We start from the raw sequence: 20,332 nt of genomic DNA, 5'->3' as shown, positions 1-20,332 counted from the left end.
TCACATCAAAAACCTTTCGGAAATAATTTAACACAGTACAGGATGATTTCCTTTCCAAACTGATCCATATACAAACCACTAGCTAAACACTTCACTTTCTGCAATCTAAATAAATTAACGTTCATAACTACAATTAAATGACAATTTTATAGCCTACTAAAGAATACCACTATCCCATAAAACTCAGACTGGATCGTGTATAACAATTACTCCATGGGATAGTCTTCCAAACCATGCCTCAACATTACAAACCAATACCTATGCATGTTGAAAGTAATATGCTCAGTAAAGGCTAAAACTTATAGCGACATTTGGTCAATAGACAGCGGTAAGAACCAGGGATAAAACACAGTGTGAGAGAGCGAAGCAGCCCTCTGCTCCTATAAAGACAGAAGTGTCGCTGTCCACACAGGTTGGTGCTGAAGCAACATTGCAGCACTACAGAGTTACAAATAAATCACAAGCACTAACGCTCAGTTCGAAATAGGCTACATTTTTAAAAACACAGCACACATACAACACGAAACTAAAACATTTTATAGGTTACTAAAACAATACTTAATCATTGATTTACTGCTATAAAATAGAGAAGAGAGAGAACCGAACTTCTGAGATACCGATAAAAAAGAGTAAGGAACCAGGGTAAAACAGTTGAGAAAAAGTTATACAAACAAACATATTGTAAATATGTACTCCAAGAAAATTAGCTACGTCATTTAAACTCCAATAAACTCACCTCAAGTGGAGAGTCTGGTTCATCCAGGATGTTATTTTCGCTCTGCATCCGCTGCATCGTCCCTGTAGAACTGGGGTCCATTATCAGAACGTTCTGACTACAGGGTCTGACGAACTTACAGTCACTCTTTCTGGAGTCAGTCGTCCTGCACACCTCGTAATTGTACACGTGCTGTAGAGTTCCTGTCCCCAAAGTGTCTGCGTAACGCGGTGGATAATACGGAATAACCGGGAGATTGGAATGATAGAGGACGCGAGACTGTCTCCATCTGTATATTTTCACTGATATAATAACCACTAAGCATGTGATGAACAGAAATGAAACTACAGCCAAAGCCAAGACTAAGTAAAAAGTCAGGTTGTCATTGTACTCCTTGTCGTGCGTAACGTCAGTGAACTCCGAGAGCACTTCAGGGAAGCTGTCCGCCACCGCCACGTTAACATTGACTGTAGCTGAACGAGAGGGCTGCCCGTTGTCCTCCACTACAACAGTGAGCCTTTGTTTCACAGCATCTTTATCAGTGACTTGGCGTATAGTTCTTATTTCTCCATTCTGTAAACCCACTTCAAACAGCGCCCTGTCTGTCGCTTTCTGCAGTTTATACGAGAGCCAGGCATTCTGTCCAGAGTCCACATCAACAGCCACCACTTTAGTGACAAGATAGCCCACATCTGCTGAACGAGGCACCATTACAGCCACCAGAGAGCTGCTAGTCTGGACTGGGTACAGAACCTGAGGCGCGTTGTCGTTCTGGTCAAGGATGCTGATTTTGACTGTGGCATTGCTGCTGAGAGGGGGGGAGCCTCCATCTTGAGCTTTAATATAAATCTCAAGCGATTTAGTTTGCTCATAATCGAAGGAGCGCACTGCTTGGATGGCACCTGTCTCTGCATTAACAGAGATGTAGGACGATATCGGATTCCCATTAAATTGAGAATCTATGAGCACGTAGGACATGCGTGCGTTCTGACCCCAATCTGAGTCGTGAGCCTTCACAGAAAACACTGACACCGCCGGAACGTTGTTTTCCATCACAGTGGCAGAGTATAAGCTCTGCTCAAAAACGGGCGCATTGTCATTAACGTCTGAGATTCTCAGTGTGATGGTTTTGCTGGCCGAGAGGGGCTGGGTACCCTCATCTACAGCGGTGAATGTAATGTTATATTCGGCATTACGCTCTCTGTCCAAAACACCATCTGTCACGAGGGTGTAATAGCTCTTTAGAGACGACTGGATGGCAAACGGGATCTTGGTATTTATCGAACATTCTACCTTACCGTTTTTACCAGAATCTATGTCTTTGACATTTATTATAGCCACGGTTGTGCCACTGATCGAATCTTCAGATATTGGACTCGAGAATGACGTTAGTGTAATCAAGGGGACATTGTCATTCACATCAATAACGTCAATAATTACTTTTGTGGAGTCCATTTGTCCTCCTTGGTCTTTAGCCTGTAAACCGAGTTCATATTGCTTATTCTTTTCATAATCAAGTTGGCCAGTAACTGTTATTTTGCCTGTATTTTCATCTAAAGAAAATAATTCTGCGACGTCAGGAGGTACACGAGCGAAATGGTAAGTGACATGACCGTATGGGCCCTCATCTGCGTCAGTGGCACTTACAGTAGTCACTACAGTGCCTGTGGCTGCATTTTCGGTTACCGACGCTTTAAAAATCGGATGCATAAAAATGGGGCCATTATCATTGGCATCAAGCACAGTTATGTGTATTTTAAGTGCTCCAGATCTCTGCGGGTCCCCACCGTCCACAGCAGTCAAGGTGAGAAGCATGTTATCCCTTTTCTCTCGGTCTAAAGGCGCAAACAGATACATCTCCACATATTTGCTGCCATCGGGACCAGTCTGGATTTTAATGCTGAAATGATCGGTAGGGTGCAAGGTGTAGCCTTGCAGTGTATTGATACCGACATCTGGGTCTGTCGCACTCTCCTGTAATATCCTCGTACCCGGCAGAGTAGACTCTGAGATTTCTATTTTAATTTCTTTTTCAGTAAAGAAGGGCGCGTTGTCGTTAACATCTAGTATTTCCACCACAATGCTAAGCAGCTGCATAGGATTCATCATAATCATCTCGAAGCTCAAGCTGCAGGGCGATGTCTGCCCGCATAGCTGCTCCCTGTCTATCCTCTCTCCCACGACCAGGGTCCCTTTGTCTACATCCAACCTGATATACTCGCTGCCATCGCCGCTAACAATGCGAGCGCCACCCGATTTCATTCGTTTAGCGCTAATTCCTAAATCCTCCGCCACATTTCCAACAAACGAGCCCTTTCTCATCTCCTCAGGGATAGAATAACGAATCTGCCCGTGAATAATCTGGGCGAGGAAAACAAGAATAAAGGCCTGTACTTGCCGTTTAAGCGAGCCTCCATTTCTGGCAGAACCAGTGGCCTCAAACCAAATAATCGAATTCCACATGGTAAAATGTCAAATAAGACCAGACAAGCTATATCCAAATTCGATTAAACACAACTGGTCACTGTTGAAACTCTAAGCTAGAATCAATCAATGTAAAAGCTCATGTCGACAAAAAAAGGATAGTGGAAAAAAGAGCGCATTCGTGCTGAGCCCTCACTCTCTGACATCCTGAGGGAATATGGGAGGTACTGGGGAGGGTACAGCAGTGTTCACATCGGTTCATATGATTTTAAGACCAACAGCGGCCCGCAGAGTCCGACATGGAAATAGTTGGTAGTCACTCAATATAAAGACGTGAGAAACGCATGCAATCATATTCTCTAAATTATCAACGACACATTTACTTCAAGTATTACAAACAACGAAACAGTTATTTGAAGGAGAAAGACCACAACGGGAAAGATGATGTAAACGGCACACATCACTTTACGATTTATCCTTCAAACAATGATTAATAACCTGGTTCAAAACACCAGGAGCACAATACCAGCATAACACCTTTCACCCATACCACCAGACGACGTTATCTGACATTTCAACATTCTCTGATGTTTTACTATCAGACTTTGGACATATTGATGAGATGTATTTCAATGCAATATGCTATAAGTTAAACTCATTAAACTCACCTCTAATGGAGAGTCTAGTTCATCCAGGATGTTCTGTTCACTCTGCATCCGCTGCATCGTCCCTGTAGAACTGTGGTCCATTATCAGTACGTTCTGACTACAGGGTCTGACGAACTTACAGTCACTCTTTCTGGAGTCAGTCGTCCTGCACACCTCGTAATTGTACACGTGCTGTAGAGTTCCTGTCCCCAAAGTGTCTGCGTAACGCGGTGGATAATACGGAATAACCGGGAGATTGGAATGATAGAGGATGCGAGACTGTCTCCATCTGTATATTTTCACTGATATAATAACCAGTAAACATGTGATGAACAGAAATGAGACTACAGCCAAAGCCAAGACTAAGTAAAAAGTCAGGTTGTCATTGTACTCCTTGTCGTGCGTAAAGTCAGTGAACTCCGAGAGCACTTCAGGGAAGCTGTCCGCCACCGCCACGTTAACATTGACTGTAGCTGAACGAGAGGGCTGCCCGTTGTCCTCCACTACAACAGTGAGCCTTTGTTTCACAGCATCTTTATCAGTGACTTGGCGAATAGTTCTTATTTCTCCATTCTGTAAGCCCACTTCAAACAGCGCCCTGTCTGTCGCTTTCTGCAGTTTATACGAGAGCCAGGCATTCTGTCCAGAGTCCACGTCAACAGCCACCACTTTAGTGACAAGATAGCCCACGTCTGCTGAACGAGGCACCATTTCAGTCACCAGAGAGCTGCTAGTCTGGACTGGGTACAGAACCTGAGGCGCGTTGTCGTTCTGGTCCTGGACTAATATTCTAACAGCGACCACTGAACTGAGAGGTGGAGACCCTCCATCACGGGCAGTGACGTTGATTTGAAACGACTTGATTTGTTCATAATCGAATGACCTAACAGCATGGATGGCGCCATTTTCAGAATTTACTGAGACGAAAGAGGAAGCAGACACCCCGTTAACTTGTTTATCATCGAGAAAGTAGGAGACGCGGGCATTTTGACCCCAGTCAGCATCACTCGCTCTCACTGAGAATATAGAAAACCCTGGCGAGTTGTTTTCCCGAATAGACTTACTATATACAGGTTGATCAAACTTGGGTGGGTTATCATTCACATCTGATACTTTAACAGTTATGTTCTTATTGCTGGAGAGAGGCGGAGTCCCTTCATCTGAAACTGTAATGGTGACGTTATACTCAGACACGGTTTCTCTATCCAATGTACTTTCAGTGACTATTGTATAATAATCCGTTAACGATGACTCTATTTTGAACGGAACATCTGCGTTAATAGAGCAAAGAACGACACCGTTGCCGTCTGAGTCTGCGTCCTCTACATTAATAACAGCTACAGTGGTACCAGGGGGGGAGTCCTCGGGAATCGAATTAGAAAATGACATGAGTTGTATTGTGGGGACATTGTCGTTCTCATCAATAATTTGAATGACAACCTTGCACGTATCAGAGAGGCTACCACTATCTTTTGCCAAAACATTTAATTGATAATATTTTGTCTTTTCAAAATCCAGGTTTCCGACCACGTTAATCTCTCCAGTAGCCACATTAAGCTCAAACAGCTCCTTCGCCTCTTTAGCAACATGAGCGATGGAGAAAGTGACTTCTACATTCACACCCTGGTCTGCATCATTTGCACTAACGGTAGTTACAAACGTACCAACATGGGAATTCTCATTCACATTAGCTTTGTAAACGGGCTGGCCACAAACTGGTGCGTTGTCATTCACATCCATGACAGTAATATCGATGCGGACAGTGCCAGATCTCGGAGGCTCCCCGCCATCAGTCGCAGTCAGCACCAGCGAAAGCGTCTCTTGTTTCTCCCTATCTAACGGGTTTTGCAGGATCATCTCGACGTATTTAACTCCATCTGGTTGGCTGTGCACCTCTAATTTAAAATGATCTGTCGGTTTTAGTGAATAATTCTGTATACCGTTAACACCAACGTCCGGGTCGACGGCGCTCTCCAGAGAAAAACGTGCCCCGGACACGGCAGATTCACTGATTTCCAAATTGACTTCATCCTTTGGAAAGGATGGTGTGTTGTCGTTACTGTCACGAACCTCTACTGTAACTCGATATAACTGAATGGGGTTTTCTATGATAAGCTCAAAGCTGAAGCTACAAGGCGTTGTCTGTCCGCAGAGCTCCTCTCGGTCGATTCTCTCTTTAACAACGAGGAGCCCTTTGTCTCGGTTCAGATCTACATACTGTCGTGCTCCTTTTGTTATAATGCGAGCTTTACCGGACACTAGTCTCTTCACCTCCAAACCCAAATCTCTACCAATGTTTCCAACGATCGACCCCTCTGACTGCTCCTCGGGTATGGAATATCGTGCCTGCCCAGTTACAGAATCTAGGGCGCACAGACAAAGAATGAAAAACAGTACTTGCCACCCGCCTCTGCGCCCTGTCGTACACCAATCACCCATTCCAACGAATAAAATCAGATAACCCTTATGTTTACTGCTTTTGGTTGTATAATATCGATCATCAGCACATCCAGAAATGATAAAAAAATCGACTGTATTTCCCAGTGAAACGAAATAAAATAATCCGTGAGGATGTTAATACCAAGAGCTCTCCGTCCGTTTGTGAAGGTCTCTGTGTGCGTCGATCAGTAAGAGATAATATAGGATGGGCCACTGCGCCACCCAGAGAGATAAATAACGTGTAGAGACTATCATTGATGAACAGCGGCACTCAGAGTCCGAACACGGCAAACGCACTATAGAAACGATGCCACAGTCTCCAAATGTGTTACACAAAACGTCAACCAATAATCAATGACGCACAACGCAAGCCAGGTAAGATGTTAATGCAAAACCGAGCATTGACAACTACAGCATTTTCAATGTGCTTTAGGAAAAATAGAATTCACACATAGCTACAAAATAGGATAAAAAATGTAATGTATAAACTAATCGAATATATTTTAGAATGTGTCAGGCTACTATAAACATAGCACAACCTAACAACAACGGTCTAAGGCTTCATCACCAGGGAAGTGGACAGCGACAGTGCGTATGTTGCACAGGTAATATTCCCAATTAATATGCGATCTTTCCTCTCACTAACGAATCATCAATGCAATAGTGTTTTACCGGCTACCTAAAAGTTTGAGAACTGTATACTGTTTAGCCTAATCATTTTTACGCATGAAGTAGGCCTAAATCACATACAATTACACTCGTTCAAAAGACTACAGTTAAAAGGAGGCAATGCATACACTGTAGTGGGTGTAACAGTCCTATGCTCGCTATCAAGACAAAACAGACGCTGTCCTACATCGAGGTCGTGCTGAAAAATCCGCACAACGCTACACCGTTCTATCACTTAGCTTTAATAGTCTGTTTGAAATTATTTTCTGGAAATTCAGCAGACATACTACACAAATCAGAGCTGATCAAAAACCATGTTTGACTTCGTTACAATAAAATATATCCATAACCTTTGATTTACCAAAAAGAAGAGAGATGATGAGAAAAGGAGCCTCGAGTCTCCCGAACAAAATAGCTGAAACATAACGATTTAAAAAAAACTGCAAGACAATGGCTTTGCTACAACAAACTCACCTCTACTGGGGAGTCTGGTTCATCCAGGATGTTCTTTTCGCTCTGCATCCGCTGCATCGTCCCTGTAGAACTGGGGTCCATTATCAGTACGTTCTGACTACAGGGTCTGACGAACCTACAGTCACTCTTTCTGGAGTCAGTCGTCCTGCACACCTCGTAATTGTACACGTGCTGTAGAGTTCCTGTCCCCAAAGTGTCTGCGTAACGCGGTGGATAATACGGAATAACAGGGAGATTGGAATGATAGAGGACGCGAGACTGTCTCCATCTGTATATTTTCACTGATATAATAACCACTAAACATGTGATGAACAGAAATGAGACTACAGCCAAAGCCAAGACTAAGTAAAAAGTCAGGTTGTCATTGTAGTCCTTGTCGTGCGTAAAGTCAGTGAACTCCGAGAGCACTTCAGGGAAGCTGTCCGCCACCGCCACGTTAACATTGACTGTAGCTGAACGAGAGGGCTGCCCGTTGTCCTCCACTACAACAGTGAGCCTTTGTTTCACAGCATCTTTATCAGTGACTTGGCGTATAGTTCTTATTTCTCCATTCTGTAAGCCCACTTCAAACAGCGCCCTGTCTGTCGCTTTCTGCAGTTTATAGGAGAGCCAGGCATTCTGTCCAGAGTCCACATCAACAGCCACCACTTTAGTGACAAGATAGCCCACATCTGCTGAACGAGGCACCATTTCAGCCACCAGAGAGCTGCTAGTCTGGACTGGGTACAGAACCTGAGGCGTGTTGTCGTTCTGGTCCTGGACTAATATTCTGACAGCGACCACTGAACTGAGAGGTGGAGACCCTCCATCACGGGCAGTGACGTTTAATTGAAACGACTTGATTTGTTCATAATCGAATGACCTAACAGCATGGATGGCGCCATTTTCTGAATTTACTGAGACAAAAGAGGAAGCAGTCACCCCGTTAACTTGTTTATCATCGAGAAAGTAGGAGACGCGGGCATTTTGTCCCCAGTCAGCATCACTCGCTCTCACTGAGAATATAGAAAACCCTGGCGAGTTGTTTTCCTGAATAAACTTACTATATATAGGTTGATCAAACTTGGGTGGGTTATCATTCACATCTGATACTTTAACAGTTATGTTCTTATTGCTGGAGAGAGGCGGAGTCCCTTCATCTGAAACTGTAATGGTGACGTTATACTCAGACACGGTTTCTCTATCCAATGTGCTTTCAGTGACTATTGTATAATAATCCGTTAACGATGACTCTATTTTGAACGGAATATCTGCGTTAATAGAGCAAAGAACGACACCGTTGCCGTCTGAGTCTGCGTCCTCTACATTAATAACAGCTACAGTGGTACCAGGGGGGGAGTCCTCGGGAATCGAATTAGAAAATGACATGAGTTGTATTGTGGGGACATTGTCGTTCTCATCAATAATTTGAATGACAACTTTACAGGTATCAGTAAACCCTCCGTGGTCGCTCGCCTGAACATTTAACTGATAATTTCTAGATTTTTCAAAATCCAGTCTTCCTACCACCTTAATCTCTCCAGTATCCACGTTGAGCTCAAACAGCTCCTTCGCCTCTTTAGCAACATGAGCTATGGAGAAAGTGACCTCTCCATTCACCCCTTGGTCTGCATCATTTGCGCTAACGGTGGTGATCAAAGTCCCTTTTGGGGAGCTCTCCTTAACGTCTGTTTTATAAACGGGTTGACCACATACTGGCGCATTATCATTGGCATCCAGCACGGTAATATGGATGCGGACAGTTCCAGTTCTCTGAGGCTCGCCTCCGTCAGTAGCAATAAGCATCAGAGACAGAGTCTCCTGTTTCTCTCTGTCTAGGGGGGTTTGCAGAATCATCTCAATGTATTTACCACCGTCGGCTTGGCTGTGCACCTCTAATTTGAAATGATCTGTCGGTTTTAGTGAATAATTCTGTATACCGTTAACACCAACGTCCGGGTCGACGGCGCTCTCCAGAGAAAAACGTGCCCCGGACACGGCAGATTCACTGATTTTGAAATTGATTTCATCCTTTGGAAAGGATGGTGTGTTGTCGTTACTGTCACGAACCTCTACTGTAACTCGATATAACTGAATGGGGTTTTCTATGATAAGCTCAAAGCTGAAGCTACAAGGCGTAGTCTGTCCGCAGAGCTCCTCTCGGTCGATTCTCTCTTTAACAACGAGGAGCCCTTTGTCTCGGTTCAGATCTACATACTGTCGTGCTCCTTTTGTTATAATGCGAGCTTTACCGGACACTAGTCTCTTCACCTCCAAACCCAAATCTCTACCAATGTTTCCAACGATCGACCCCTCTGACTGCTCCTCGGGTATGGAATATCGTGCCTGCCCAGTTACAGAATCTAGGGCGCACAGACAAAGAATGAAAAACAGTACTTGCCACCCGCCTCTGCGCCCTGTCGTACACCAATCACCCATTCCAACGAATAAAATCAGATAACCCTTATGTTTACTGCTTTTGGTTGTATAATATCGATCATCAGCACATCCAGAAATGATAAAAAAATCGACTGTATTTCCCAGTGAAACGAAATAAAATAATCCGTGAGGATGTTAATACCAAGAGCTCTCCGTCCGTTTGTGAAGGTCTCTGTGTGCGTCGATCAGTAAGAGATAATATAGGATGGGCCACTGCGCCACCCAGAGAGATAAATAACGTGTAGAGACTATCATTGATGAACAGCGGCACTCAGAGTCCGAACACGGCAAACGCACTATAGAAACGATGCCACAGTCTCCAAATGTGTTACACAAAACGTCAACCAATAATCAATGACGCACAACGCAAGCCAGGTAAGATGTTAATGCAAAACCGAGCATTGACAACTACAGCATTTTCAATGTGCTTTAGGAAAAATAGAATTCACACATAGCTACAAAATAGGATAAAAAATGTAATGTATAAACTAATCGAATATATTTTAGAATGTGTCAGGCTACTATAAACATAGCACAACCTAACAACAACGGTCTAAGGCTTCATCACCAGGGAAGTGGACAGCGACAGTGCGTATGTTGCACAGGTAATATTCCCAATTAATATGCGATCTTTCCTCTCACTAACGAATCATCAATGCAATAGTGTTTTACCGGCTACCTAAAAGTTTGAGAACTGTATACTGTTTAGCCTAATCATTTTTACGCATGAAGTAGGCCTAAATCACATACAATTACACTCGTTCAAAAGACTACAGTTAAAAGGAGGCAATGCATACACTGTAGTGGGTGTAACAGTCCTATGCTCGCTATCAAGACAAAACAGACGCTGTCCTACATCGAGGTCGTGCTGAAAAATCCGCACAACGCTACACCGTTCTATCACTTAGCTTTAATACTCTGTTTGAAATTATTTTCTGGAAATTCAGCAGACATACTACACAAATCAGAGCTGATCAAAAACCATGTTTGACTTCGTTACAATAAAATATATCCATAACCTTTGATTTACCAAAAAGAAGAGAGATGATGAGAAAAGGAGCCTCGAATCTCCCGAACAAAATAGCTGAAACATAACGATTTAAAAAAAACTGCAAGACAATGGCTTTGCTACAACAAACTCACCTCTACTGGGGAGTCTGGTTCATCCAGGATGTTCTTTTCGCTCTGCATCCGCTGCATCGTCCCTGTAGAACTGGGGTCCATTATCAGTACGTTCTGACTACAGGGTCTGACGAACCTACAGTCACTCTTTCTGGAGTCAGTCGTCCTGCACACCTCGTAATTGTACACGTGCTGTAGAGTTCCTGTCCCCAAAGTGTCTGCGTAACGCGGTGGATAATACGGAATAACAGGGAGATTGGAATGATAGAGGACGCGAGACTGTCTCCATCTGTATATTTTCACTGATATAATAACCACTAAACATGTGATGAACAGAAATGAGACTACAGCCAAAGCCAAGACTAAGTAAAAAGTCAGGTTGTCATTGTAGTCCTTGTCGTGCGTAAAGTCAGTGAACTCCGAGAGCACTTCAGGGAAGCTGTCCGCCACCGCCACGTTAACATTGACTGTAGCTGAACGAGAGGGCTGCCCGTTGTCCTCCACTACAACAGTGAGCCTTTGTTTCACAGCATCTTTATCAGTGACTTGGCGTATAGTTCTTATTTCTCCATTCTGTAAGCCCACTTCAAACAGCGCCCTGTCTGTCGCTTTCTGCAGTTTATAGGAGAGCCAGGCATTCTGTCCAGAGTCCACATCAACAGCCACCACTTTAGTGACAAGATAGCCCACATCTGCTGAACGAGGCACCATTTCAGCCACCAGAGAGCTGCTAGTCTGGACTGGGTACAGAACCTGAGGCGCGTTGTCGTTCTGGTCCTGGACTAATATTCTGACAGCGACCACTGAACTGAGAGGTGGAGACCCTCCATCACGGGCAGTGACGTTTAATTGAAACGACTTGATTTGTTCATAATCGAATGACCTAACAGCATGGATGGCGCCATTTTCTGAATTTACTGAGACAAAAGAGGAAGCAGTCACCCCGTTAACTTGTTTATCATCGAGAAAGTAGGAGACGCGGGCATTTTGTCCCCAGTCAGCATCACTCGCTCTCACTGAGAATATAGAAAACCCTGGCGAGTTGTTTTCCTGAATAAACTTACTATATATAGGTTGATCAAACTTGGGTGGGTTATCATTCACATCTGATACTTTAACAGTTATGTTCTTATTGCTGGAGAGAGGCGGAGTCCCTTCATCTGAAACTGTAATGGTGACGTTATACTCAGACACGGTTTCTCTATCCAATGTGCTTTCAGTGACTATTGTATAATAATCCGTTAACGATGACTCTATTTTGAACGGAATATCTGCGTTAATAGAGCAAATAACGACACCGTTGCCGTCTGAGTCTGCGTCCTCTACATTAATAACAGCTACAGTGGTACCAGGGGGGGAGTCCTCGGGAATCGAATTAGAAAATGACATGAGTTGTATTGTGGGGACATTGTCGTTCTCATCAATAATTTGAATGACAACCTTACAAGTATCCGTAAACCCTCCGTGGTCCCTCGCTTTCACGTTTAATTGATAGTTTTTTGTATTTTCAAAATCCAGATTTCCTACCAATTTTATTTCCCCTGTATCCACATTAAGCTCAAACAGCTCCTTCGCCTCTTTAGCAACATGAGCTATGGAGAAAGTGACCTCTCCATTCACCCCTTGGTCTGCATCATTTGCGCTAACGGTGGTGATCAAAGTCCCTTTTGGGGAGCTCTCCTTAACGTCTGTTTTATAAACGGGTTGACCACATACTGGCGCATTATCATTGGCATCCAGCACCGTAATATGGATGCGGACAGTTCCAGTTCTCTGAGGCTCGCCTCCGTCAGTAGCAATAAGCATCAGAGACAGAGTCTCCTGTTTCTCTCTGTCTAGGGGGGTTTGCAGAATCATCTCAATATATTTACCACCGTCGGCTTGGCTGTGCACCTCTAATTTGAAATGATCTGTCGGTTTTAGAGAATAATTCTGTATACCGTTAACACCAACGTCCGGGTCGACGGCGCTCTCCAGAGAAAAACGTGCCCCGGACACGGCATATTCGCTGATTTCCAAATTGATTTCATCCTTTGGAAAGGATGGTGTGTTGTCGTTAATATCACGAACCTCTACTGTAACTCGATATAACTGAATGGGGTTTTCTATGATAAGCTCAAAGCTGAAGCTACAAGGCGTTGTCTGTCCGCAGAGCTCCTCTCGGTCGATTCTCTCTTTAACAACGAGGAGCCCTTTGTCTCGGTTCAGATCTACATACTGTCGTGCTCCTTTTGTTATAATGCGAGCTTTACCGGACACTAGTCTCTTCACCTCCAAACCCAAATCTCTACCAATGTTTCCAACGATCGACCCCTCTGACTGCTCCTCGGGTATGGAATATCGTGCCTGCCCAGTCACAGAATCTAGGGCGCACAGACAAAGAATGAAAAACAGTACTTGCCACCCGCCTCTGCGCCCTGTCGACCTCCAGTTACCCATTCCACTGAATAAAATCAGATCACCCTTATATTTCCTTCTTTGATTATATAATATCGATCATCACTACATCCACGCAAAAATAGAAAAAAGCAACTGTATTTCCCAGAGAAACGAAATAAAATAATCCGTGAGGATGTTAATACCAAGAGCTCTCCGTCCGTTTGAGAAGGTCTCTGTGCGTCGATCAGTAACAGATAATATAGGATGGGCCACTGCGCCACCCAGAGAGATAAATAACGTGTAGAGACTATCATTGATCAACAGCGGCACTCAGAGTCCGAACACGGCAAACGCTCTGCAGAAACTACACAATCCACATGTTTCACATGCACCAAAACGTGAATCTGCATTCAATAACGCACAGCCCATGCAAGGTACGATGTCATAGAAAAAAACAAGAATTGAAAACGAAAGTATTTCTTGTGCTTCAGGAAGAAAAAGCATGTATATAGATAGCTACACAGGAAGACCGAAATAAGGAAATGTATAACTATTCGAATCAATCTCTGAATGTGTCACGCTACTGTAAATGCACTATAAGCAACACCGAAGAGCAACGTCTGAGGGTTCAGCACCAGGACCGTGGACAGAGACAGATCGCTTGAGTGTTGTGGAAAATACAGTGCGTATATTTCCACATGCCATTTCCCACATACATTTGTGCTCTTTCCATTCACTATCTAGTCATTAATGCAACAGTGTTTTACGAACTACCTAAAAGCTTGAAAAAGCTGTATGCTGTTTAGCTTAAACATTTTTACACTTCACAGAAAAATAACACTTGTTCAGCAGCCAGTGATTGAAAATAGGAAATGCATACAAGGTGTGAGTGAGCGGAGCTCCTATGCTCGCTATAAAGACAACATTTGTGCTGTCCACACCGTGTATTTTTGAAACAGCCTGACAACGTCACGTTGTATCAATTAGCTGACCTACAACTATTGTTTTTGTTGCAAAAAAATGTACAATATTTCATAGACCAAAAATAAAAAAAGAGAGATGCTGAGAAAAACGAGCACCGAAGTTCCAGAAAAAAATATTTGTCAATTAGTAAAAAATAAATAAAAATTGCAACAATTAATTTGCTTCAATAAACTCACCTCTAGTGGGGAGTCTGGTTCATCCAGGATGTTCTGTTCACTCTGCATCCGCTGCATCGTCCCTGTAGAACTGGGGTCCATTATCAGTACGTTCTGACTACAGGGTCTGACGAACCTACAGTCACTCTTTCTGGAGTCAGTCGTCCTGCACACCTCGTAATTGTACACGTGCTGTAGAGTTCCTGTCCCCAAAGTGTCTGCGTAACGCGGTGGATAATACGGAATAACCGGGAGATTGGAATGATAGAGGACGCGAGACTGTCTCCATCTGTATATTTTCAGTGATATAATAACCACTAAACATGTGATGAACAGAAATGAAACTACAGCCAAAGCCAAGACTAAGTAAAAAGTCAGGTTGTCATTGTACTCCTTGTCGTGCGTAAAGTCAGTGAACTCCGAGAGCACTTCAGGGAAGCTGTCCGCCACCGCCACGTTAACATTGACTGTAGCTGAACGAGAGGGCTGCCCGTTGTCCTCAACTACAACAGTGAGCCTTTGTTTCACAGCATCTTTATCATTGACTTGACGTATAGTTCTTATTTCTCCATTCTGTAAGCCCACTTCAAACAGCGCCCTGTCTGTCGCTTTCTGCAGTTTATACGAGAGCCAGGCATTCTGTCCAGAGTCCACATCAACAGCCACCACTTTAGTGACAAGATAGCCCACGTCTGCTGAACGTGGCACCATTTCAGCCACCAGAGAGCTGCTAGTCTGGACTGGGTACAGAACCTGAGGCGCGTTGTCGTTCTGATCTTTAACATAAATCAGAACAGTTGTATTACTGCTAAGAGGTGGCGAGCCTCCGTCTTGAGCTTTGACGTGTATTTTGAACTCCTTAACTTGTTCATAATCCAGTGAGCGCACTGAGTGAATCACACCGTTCTCAGAGTTAATTGAGAAATAGGTGGAGACTGGGTTTCCGTTTAGCTCACTGTCAATTAGATAGTAAGAGATACGTGAGTTTTGACCCCTATCTGGATCCGTCGCTTGAATAGCAACCACTGAAACGCCGGGAGAATTGTTTTCCATAACGTGCGTGCTATACACATTTTTACTAAAAGCTGGTGCGTTGTCATTAACATCAGTGATGTCTAAAACGACAGTGTTCATGCTTGATAACGGAGGTAAACCTTCATCGGTGGCAATGAGGGTAATGTTGTAGCTAGAAACTTTCTCCCGGTCTAAGCCCTTCTCAGTTACCAATGTGTAGTAGTTTCTAAGAGACGTCTTTATCTTAAAAGGGAGATTTTCGTTGATGTTTAAACGCACCTGTCCGTTTTTACCAGAGTCTACATCCTGGACACTTATCAATGCCACAACTGTACCAGGGATAGCATCCTCTGCGATTTTACCCGAAAACGATGTCATGGTTATGATCGGAGTGTTATCATTCACGTCCAGGATATCAATAATTAATTTACTCGCACTTGTCAGACCCCATGGGTCTTTAGCTTGAATGTGTATCTCGTAATTCTGAACAGTTTCGTAATCTATGGCACCAGTTACTTTAATCTCCCCGGTATAGGGGTCTATATTGAACAAGGGCGGGGTACCCTCATCCATATGTGTGAAGGAATACGTCACATTTCCGTTATACCCTTGATCTGCATCGATGGCACTTACTTTTGCTACAGATGTGCCTCCCAGCGCGTGTTCAATAACAGTGGCTTTGTACAAAGACTCAGTAAATACAGGTGCATTGTCGTTTGCGTCTAGAACAGTAATATGTATCTTAACGGTTCCAGTTCTCTGTGGGTCCCCACCATCGACTGCAGTTAGTATCAGGGAGTGTTCGCTCTGTTTTTCACGGTCAAGTCCAGACTGCAACACCATCTCTGCGTATTTACTGCCGTCGGCTCGACTATGCTGTTTGATAACAAAATGATCAGTTGGTTGTAGAGAATAGCTGTGAAGGGAGTTGATACCTACGTCAGGGTCCGCGGCACTGTCTAGCAAGAACACGGTCCCTATAGGTGCAGATTCACTGATTTCTAAATTAAGTTCCTTCTTAGAAAACGCTGGGGCATGGTCGTTTATGTCTTGAATTTCGATAGTAATCGAAAATAATTCAAGCGGATTTTCTAAGACAATCTCTAGACTGAAACTACACGGAGATTTCTGACCGCACAGTTTCTCCCTGTCAATCCTTTCTTTCACAACCAGATGTCCTTTGTTCGGATTCAGCTCTACATATTGGTTATTACCGTCTATAACTAACTGCGCCCGACCTGAAACCAGCCTCTTTATGTCCAAACCAAGGTCTTTCGCCACATCTCCGACAAACAAGCCCTTTCTCATCTCTTCTGGTACAGAATATCGAACCTGTCCATTCACCGCACTCAGTACGCAGACAAGCAAAATGGAGACTCGCACTTGCCATCTCAAACCCCAGCCTGCGCTCTTCAAAGCCTCTCCTGCGGCCATCCTCCCCAAAATATCCATAACGTTATCCAAAACGGGCAAATATGATGCAATCCAAAAGTCCTATACAACAAAAAAGCCAACGTTTGAGATATATTTGTCTCAATAAGATATTGTTGCTTTTACTCCGTTAAAATGGCTTCGATGGCTTTGTGCGCAATGATCCTTGCTTGGTCTTGTCACTGACATATGTTACTTTGTAAAAGCAGTTATATGTATCTGAGCTGAGATAGGTCTCTTGGACAACAGCACCACTCAGAGTGAGTGTACAAAACGACATACGAGACGTACGAGATACCAGACTCGGTCTCAGGGATGGCTAACTCCGGAGATTCAGTGAGTGATTGTTTTGGCCACCCGAAGTTTTTTGTAATGTTAAAGTAGTTTAATGATTTTATTTTTGGGTCAAAGAAGACTGTAAAAACACGAAAAAAAATGTTTAACTTAGGAAATCTGTTCCCAAGTAAACCCATGAATAAACAAATAGACACAAGCTATGTGATCGTGTCTCAATGTAATCAAGGTATGAAATTATTGTTATTTTCAAATACAATCTCTTTTTGGGCTTAGTTGTGGTCAATTTGCAGTGTACAAATGATTATATTCTGGCCTCCGACTATTAACTCTGACAAAAATGGAAGTGTATTGATGTCTATTCAGGGCTCATCTGTGAAAGAGACCATGGTCTCAGTTTGACTCCCTGTTAAATTAAAGGCTAACTTATTCTTATTTTTTCAACGTCACAGGCCTATGAACCCTCTATTTAAATCCTTGGCCAATGAATGATTGCCCAAACAAATGTTGTTTCATACACCATGAAACAGAAGTGTCTGATGTAGGGAGCCACATCTTAGGGGTTTAAACATCAGGGTTGTCTAACAAGTTAGAAAGGTGCACACAGCACTGTCTAATGGGACTCTAATGGGAGCTGTCAGATCATTTTCTGTTTCCTGTTTTTTTAATAACATGGACTTGTTAGTAAAACAGCATGCTTATGAATTGTGTTGTCAAGTGGGTCAGAGATTCCATGTGAGTGTGCCCATGACATGGCAAACGCTGGTTTGATACTAAACAACCACCACTGGAGGGCAATAAGCAACCATAGTATAGACTACTGATGTCTATTACACTCACAGTGTGTGTATGAACTGAGAGAAAACCCAGCAAAACACAGGTTCCCTTCTAACATAGCAAAGTCATTGTGCAGACAGTTTCTGAACACTGCATTACAAAATTACAGTGAGCACACACAACCCACTCTATCCATCTTCCTCCCTCCTTTCTTACTGGGACATGATGGTCCATTACCTCAGTGAGCAAATAAATAAAACATTCTGTAGCATGATTTAAATCATCCTCTAGGTAAATCAGCTCCCAGGGTACAGCTGCCAAATCATTTTGAAATAGCTTATGATTAAATGTTTAAAAATGTCTCTTGACCACAATCCTAGGGGGTTTCTTTGGAACCTTGGTGTTCATGGTTATGGTCACAATATTATGGGCTGTCCAGCCCACTGGCATTGATCTGGCTTTTAAGCATTGCAATGCTATATTACAGAAGATCAGATCAATGCATGTGTCTGAACGATGACCCAACTTAATTGATGCTCTAGTAGTATCATTAACCATTTGTTTCAAACCACAGTTCTTGGCATATCTCATCAATTTAGTTCTATTTGAATTATTATGATCCTTCCAATTTATATTCAAATCACCCAAGATAAATACATCTCTGTTACTATCTGTGGCCTGGTCAAACCCAGTGCATAAGTCATTCAGATAGGACACCTTAGAGCTTGTAGGTCTGTACTCACATCCTACCAATATGGCTGCCTGGTGAGGCAGATGTACCTGAGCCCATAGTGCCTCTACTTGACATACATTAAGGTCATCCCTTCTCTTAAAAGTTATATGATTCTGAATGTACAGTGCTACACCTCCACCATTCCTATTCCTATCTCTTCTCAGTAGACTATATCCATGAATGTTAATTTGCCCATCATTTACAGATGCATCTAAATGTGTTTCGGTCAAAGCCAAAATATGAATATTATTTATGTTGACCAAGTAAAAAACCTCATGTATTTTGTTAAGAAGGCTACATACATTAACCTGAGCTATATGCAACCCTTTCCTTATTAAGTGTAGATCAATAGAGCATGTATTCATTATAGTTGAAGTTGTCATGATACACTACAACACACAAACTCACATTTGAACGTTAAATTAAAATAGCCAGGGAGTTACTCCTGAGTCCCGATACAATTGCCCGTTGATATAAAGTTTATCCATCACCATGGAGACTCGTTAATTCAGGCAACGCTTTTCCTTCATGATGGGATATAGGTTTTTTTCTCCTTTCATTGATCTCTGTGGGGAAGTGATCATTCATTCCAAAATCAGTGTTTTGGAGTTCTCTGCCTCTGCTCTTCGCCATTTCCTTTTGCTTAAAATGGTCAAAACATGCAATAATAGCCCGTGTCCTATTCCCAGAGGCCTTACCCATTCTATGGACTCTGGAGAAAGTGACATTACGCACAACATCAGTGGGCAGTTTCAGTTGACATAAAGTTGACATAAAGGCTCAAACATTGTCCTCACAGCTTCTGCTGTTGTCATTCTCCGGTATCCCTGAAAAGATTGTCGCGCATTGATCGACACTGTACATCAAGCAAGGTTTCTTTAAGTAGTTTGTTCTCCCTTTGCACCACCTCCACCTTGCCAGGAATAGAGTCTACAGTACCTTTCAGCTCCGTATTCTCTTTCCTTAGATCACCATTATGACATTGGCTGAATTCTAGACTGGCACATAATGCATTGATGTCCTCTCGTAACATATCCAATATATCAAGTTTGGCAAGCCTTTCATTGATGGATTTTAACAAGTCAACATCCATATCAGTGAACCTTTCCCCACGCGGGCCCTCTTGCTTGGAGATTTGGTGCCATCGTTGATACCGCTTGGCCAACGTGGCTTTGGTTTGTTTTGTTGATTGGGTTTGTTGTCCTTAACAGTGCTTGAATCCTCCGAAACCAGCGACATGTTTCTTTGAGCTCGTAAGTATCTCTCGTCAATGAATCGTTCAAGCTCTTCAATGGATTCTGAATCATAATGACAAAAACAACAAAAAAAATAACAAAACAACGGATGTATCTTTCCGGACCTGTACAGGCCGTCGGTAGAGACACGCAATAAAAAAACGATGATGTACTCACTCGTGGTTGGAGGAAATGCTAGAGTTATAGAGAATAAGAGCAACACTGTTGTTTGGTTGAGTTGTAAGCAGGAGTTGTTTGTGCTGCTCACATGCCAGATGACTGCAGACAGACAGGAGAGCTTGGTTTGGGTGTACTCAGGAGTAGGGTTGATTTGAGCGTTCTGACCTTACAACTGCAGTCAAGCACATGTACAACTATAACAAAATATTGCCACGTTTGAAATCCATAACACACAAAAATGT

At 43.1% G+C, this 20,332-nt stretch overlaps 3 protein-coding genes across 15 annotated transcripts in view; all 3 read right to left on the bottom strand.

The window, feature by feature from the left end:
• LOC139581382 (protocadherin gamma-C5-like) overlaps positions 1-20,332 on the bottom strand; it is a 230,400-nt gene that overhangs the window by 108,021 nt on the left and 102,047 nt on the right. The window contains exon 1 of one of the 13 annotated variants that reach the window (XM_071411084.1): positions 7,369-10,544. The exons of 10 other annotated variants lie outside the window; for them this stretch is intronic. In XM_071411084.1, coding sequence (XP_071267185.1) covers positions 7,369-9,786 — 2,418 coding nt within the window. In that variant the 5' untranslated portion in view covers positions 9,787-10,544. Of the gene's footprint in view, positions 1-736; positions 3,359-3,807; positions 7,166-7,368; positions 10,545-20,332 lie in introns of those variants that run through there. 2 more of the 13 variants (XM_071411085.1, XM_071411078.1) reach the window with 2 other exon arrangements.
• Positions 10,877-13,551, bottom strand: LOC139581387 (protocadherin beta-16-like). Its single transcript, XM_071411102.1, has one exon. It carries the CDS (start codon positions 13,345-13,347, stop codon positions 10,915-10,917), a length of 2,433 nt encoding a protein of 810 aa, XP_071267203.1. The 5' UTR covers positions 13,348-13,551; the 3' UTR covers positions 10,877-10,914.
• Positions 13,598-17,101, bottom strand: LOC139580264 (protocadherin gamma-A8-like). Its single transcript, XM_071408813.1, has 2 exons — positions 14,448-17,101; positions 13,598-13,651 (listed from the first exon to the last, which is right to left on the bottom strand). The coding sequence occupies exons 1-2, from the start codon at positions 16,890-16,892 to the stop codon at positions 13,598-13,600; spliced, it is 2,499 nt and encodes an 832-aa protein (XP_071264914.1). The 5' UTR covers positions 16,893-17,101.

Source organism: Salvelinus alpinus, chromosome 7, assembly GCF_045679555.1.
Source record: "Salvelinus alpinus chromosome 7, SLU_Salpinus.1, whole genome shotgun sequence".
NCBI classification, from domain to species: domain Eukaryota; kingdom Metazoa; phylum Chordata; class Actinopteri; order Salmoniformes; family Salmonidae; genus Salvelinus; species Salvelinus alpinus.
This window is presented reverse-complemented; position numbering and strand designations above follow the sequence as displayed.

What these genes read in the sequence shown, in the direction of transcription:
- LOC139581387 (XM_071411102.1), bottom strand. Translation starts at nt 13,347, where the DNA reads ATGGGTAACTGGAGGTCGACAGGGCGCAGAGGCGGGTGGCAAGTACTG.
- LOC139580264 (XM_071408813.1), bottom strand. Translation starts at nt 16,892, where the DNA reads ATGGATATTTTGGGGAGGATGGCCGCAGGAGAGGCTTTGAAGAGCGCA. An exon ending in AACCAGACTCCCCACTAGAG is followed by an intron (nt 13,652 to 14,447) that starts GTGAGTTTATTG and finishes TGGATTGTGTAG; the next exon opens with TTTCTGCAGAGCGTTTGCCG.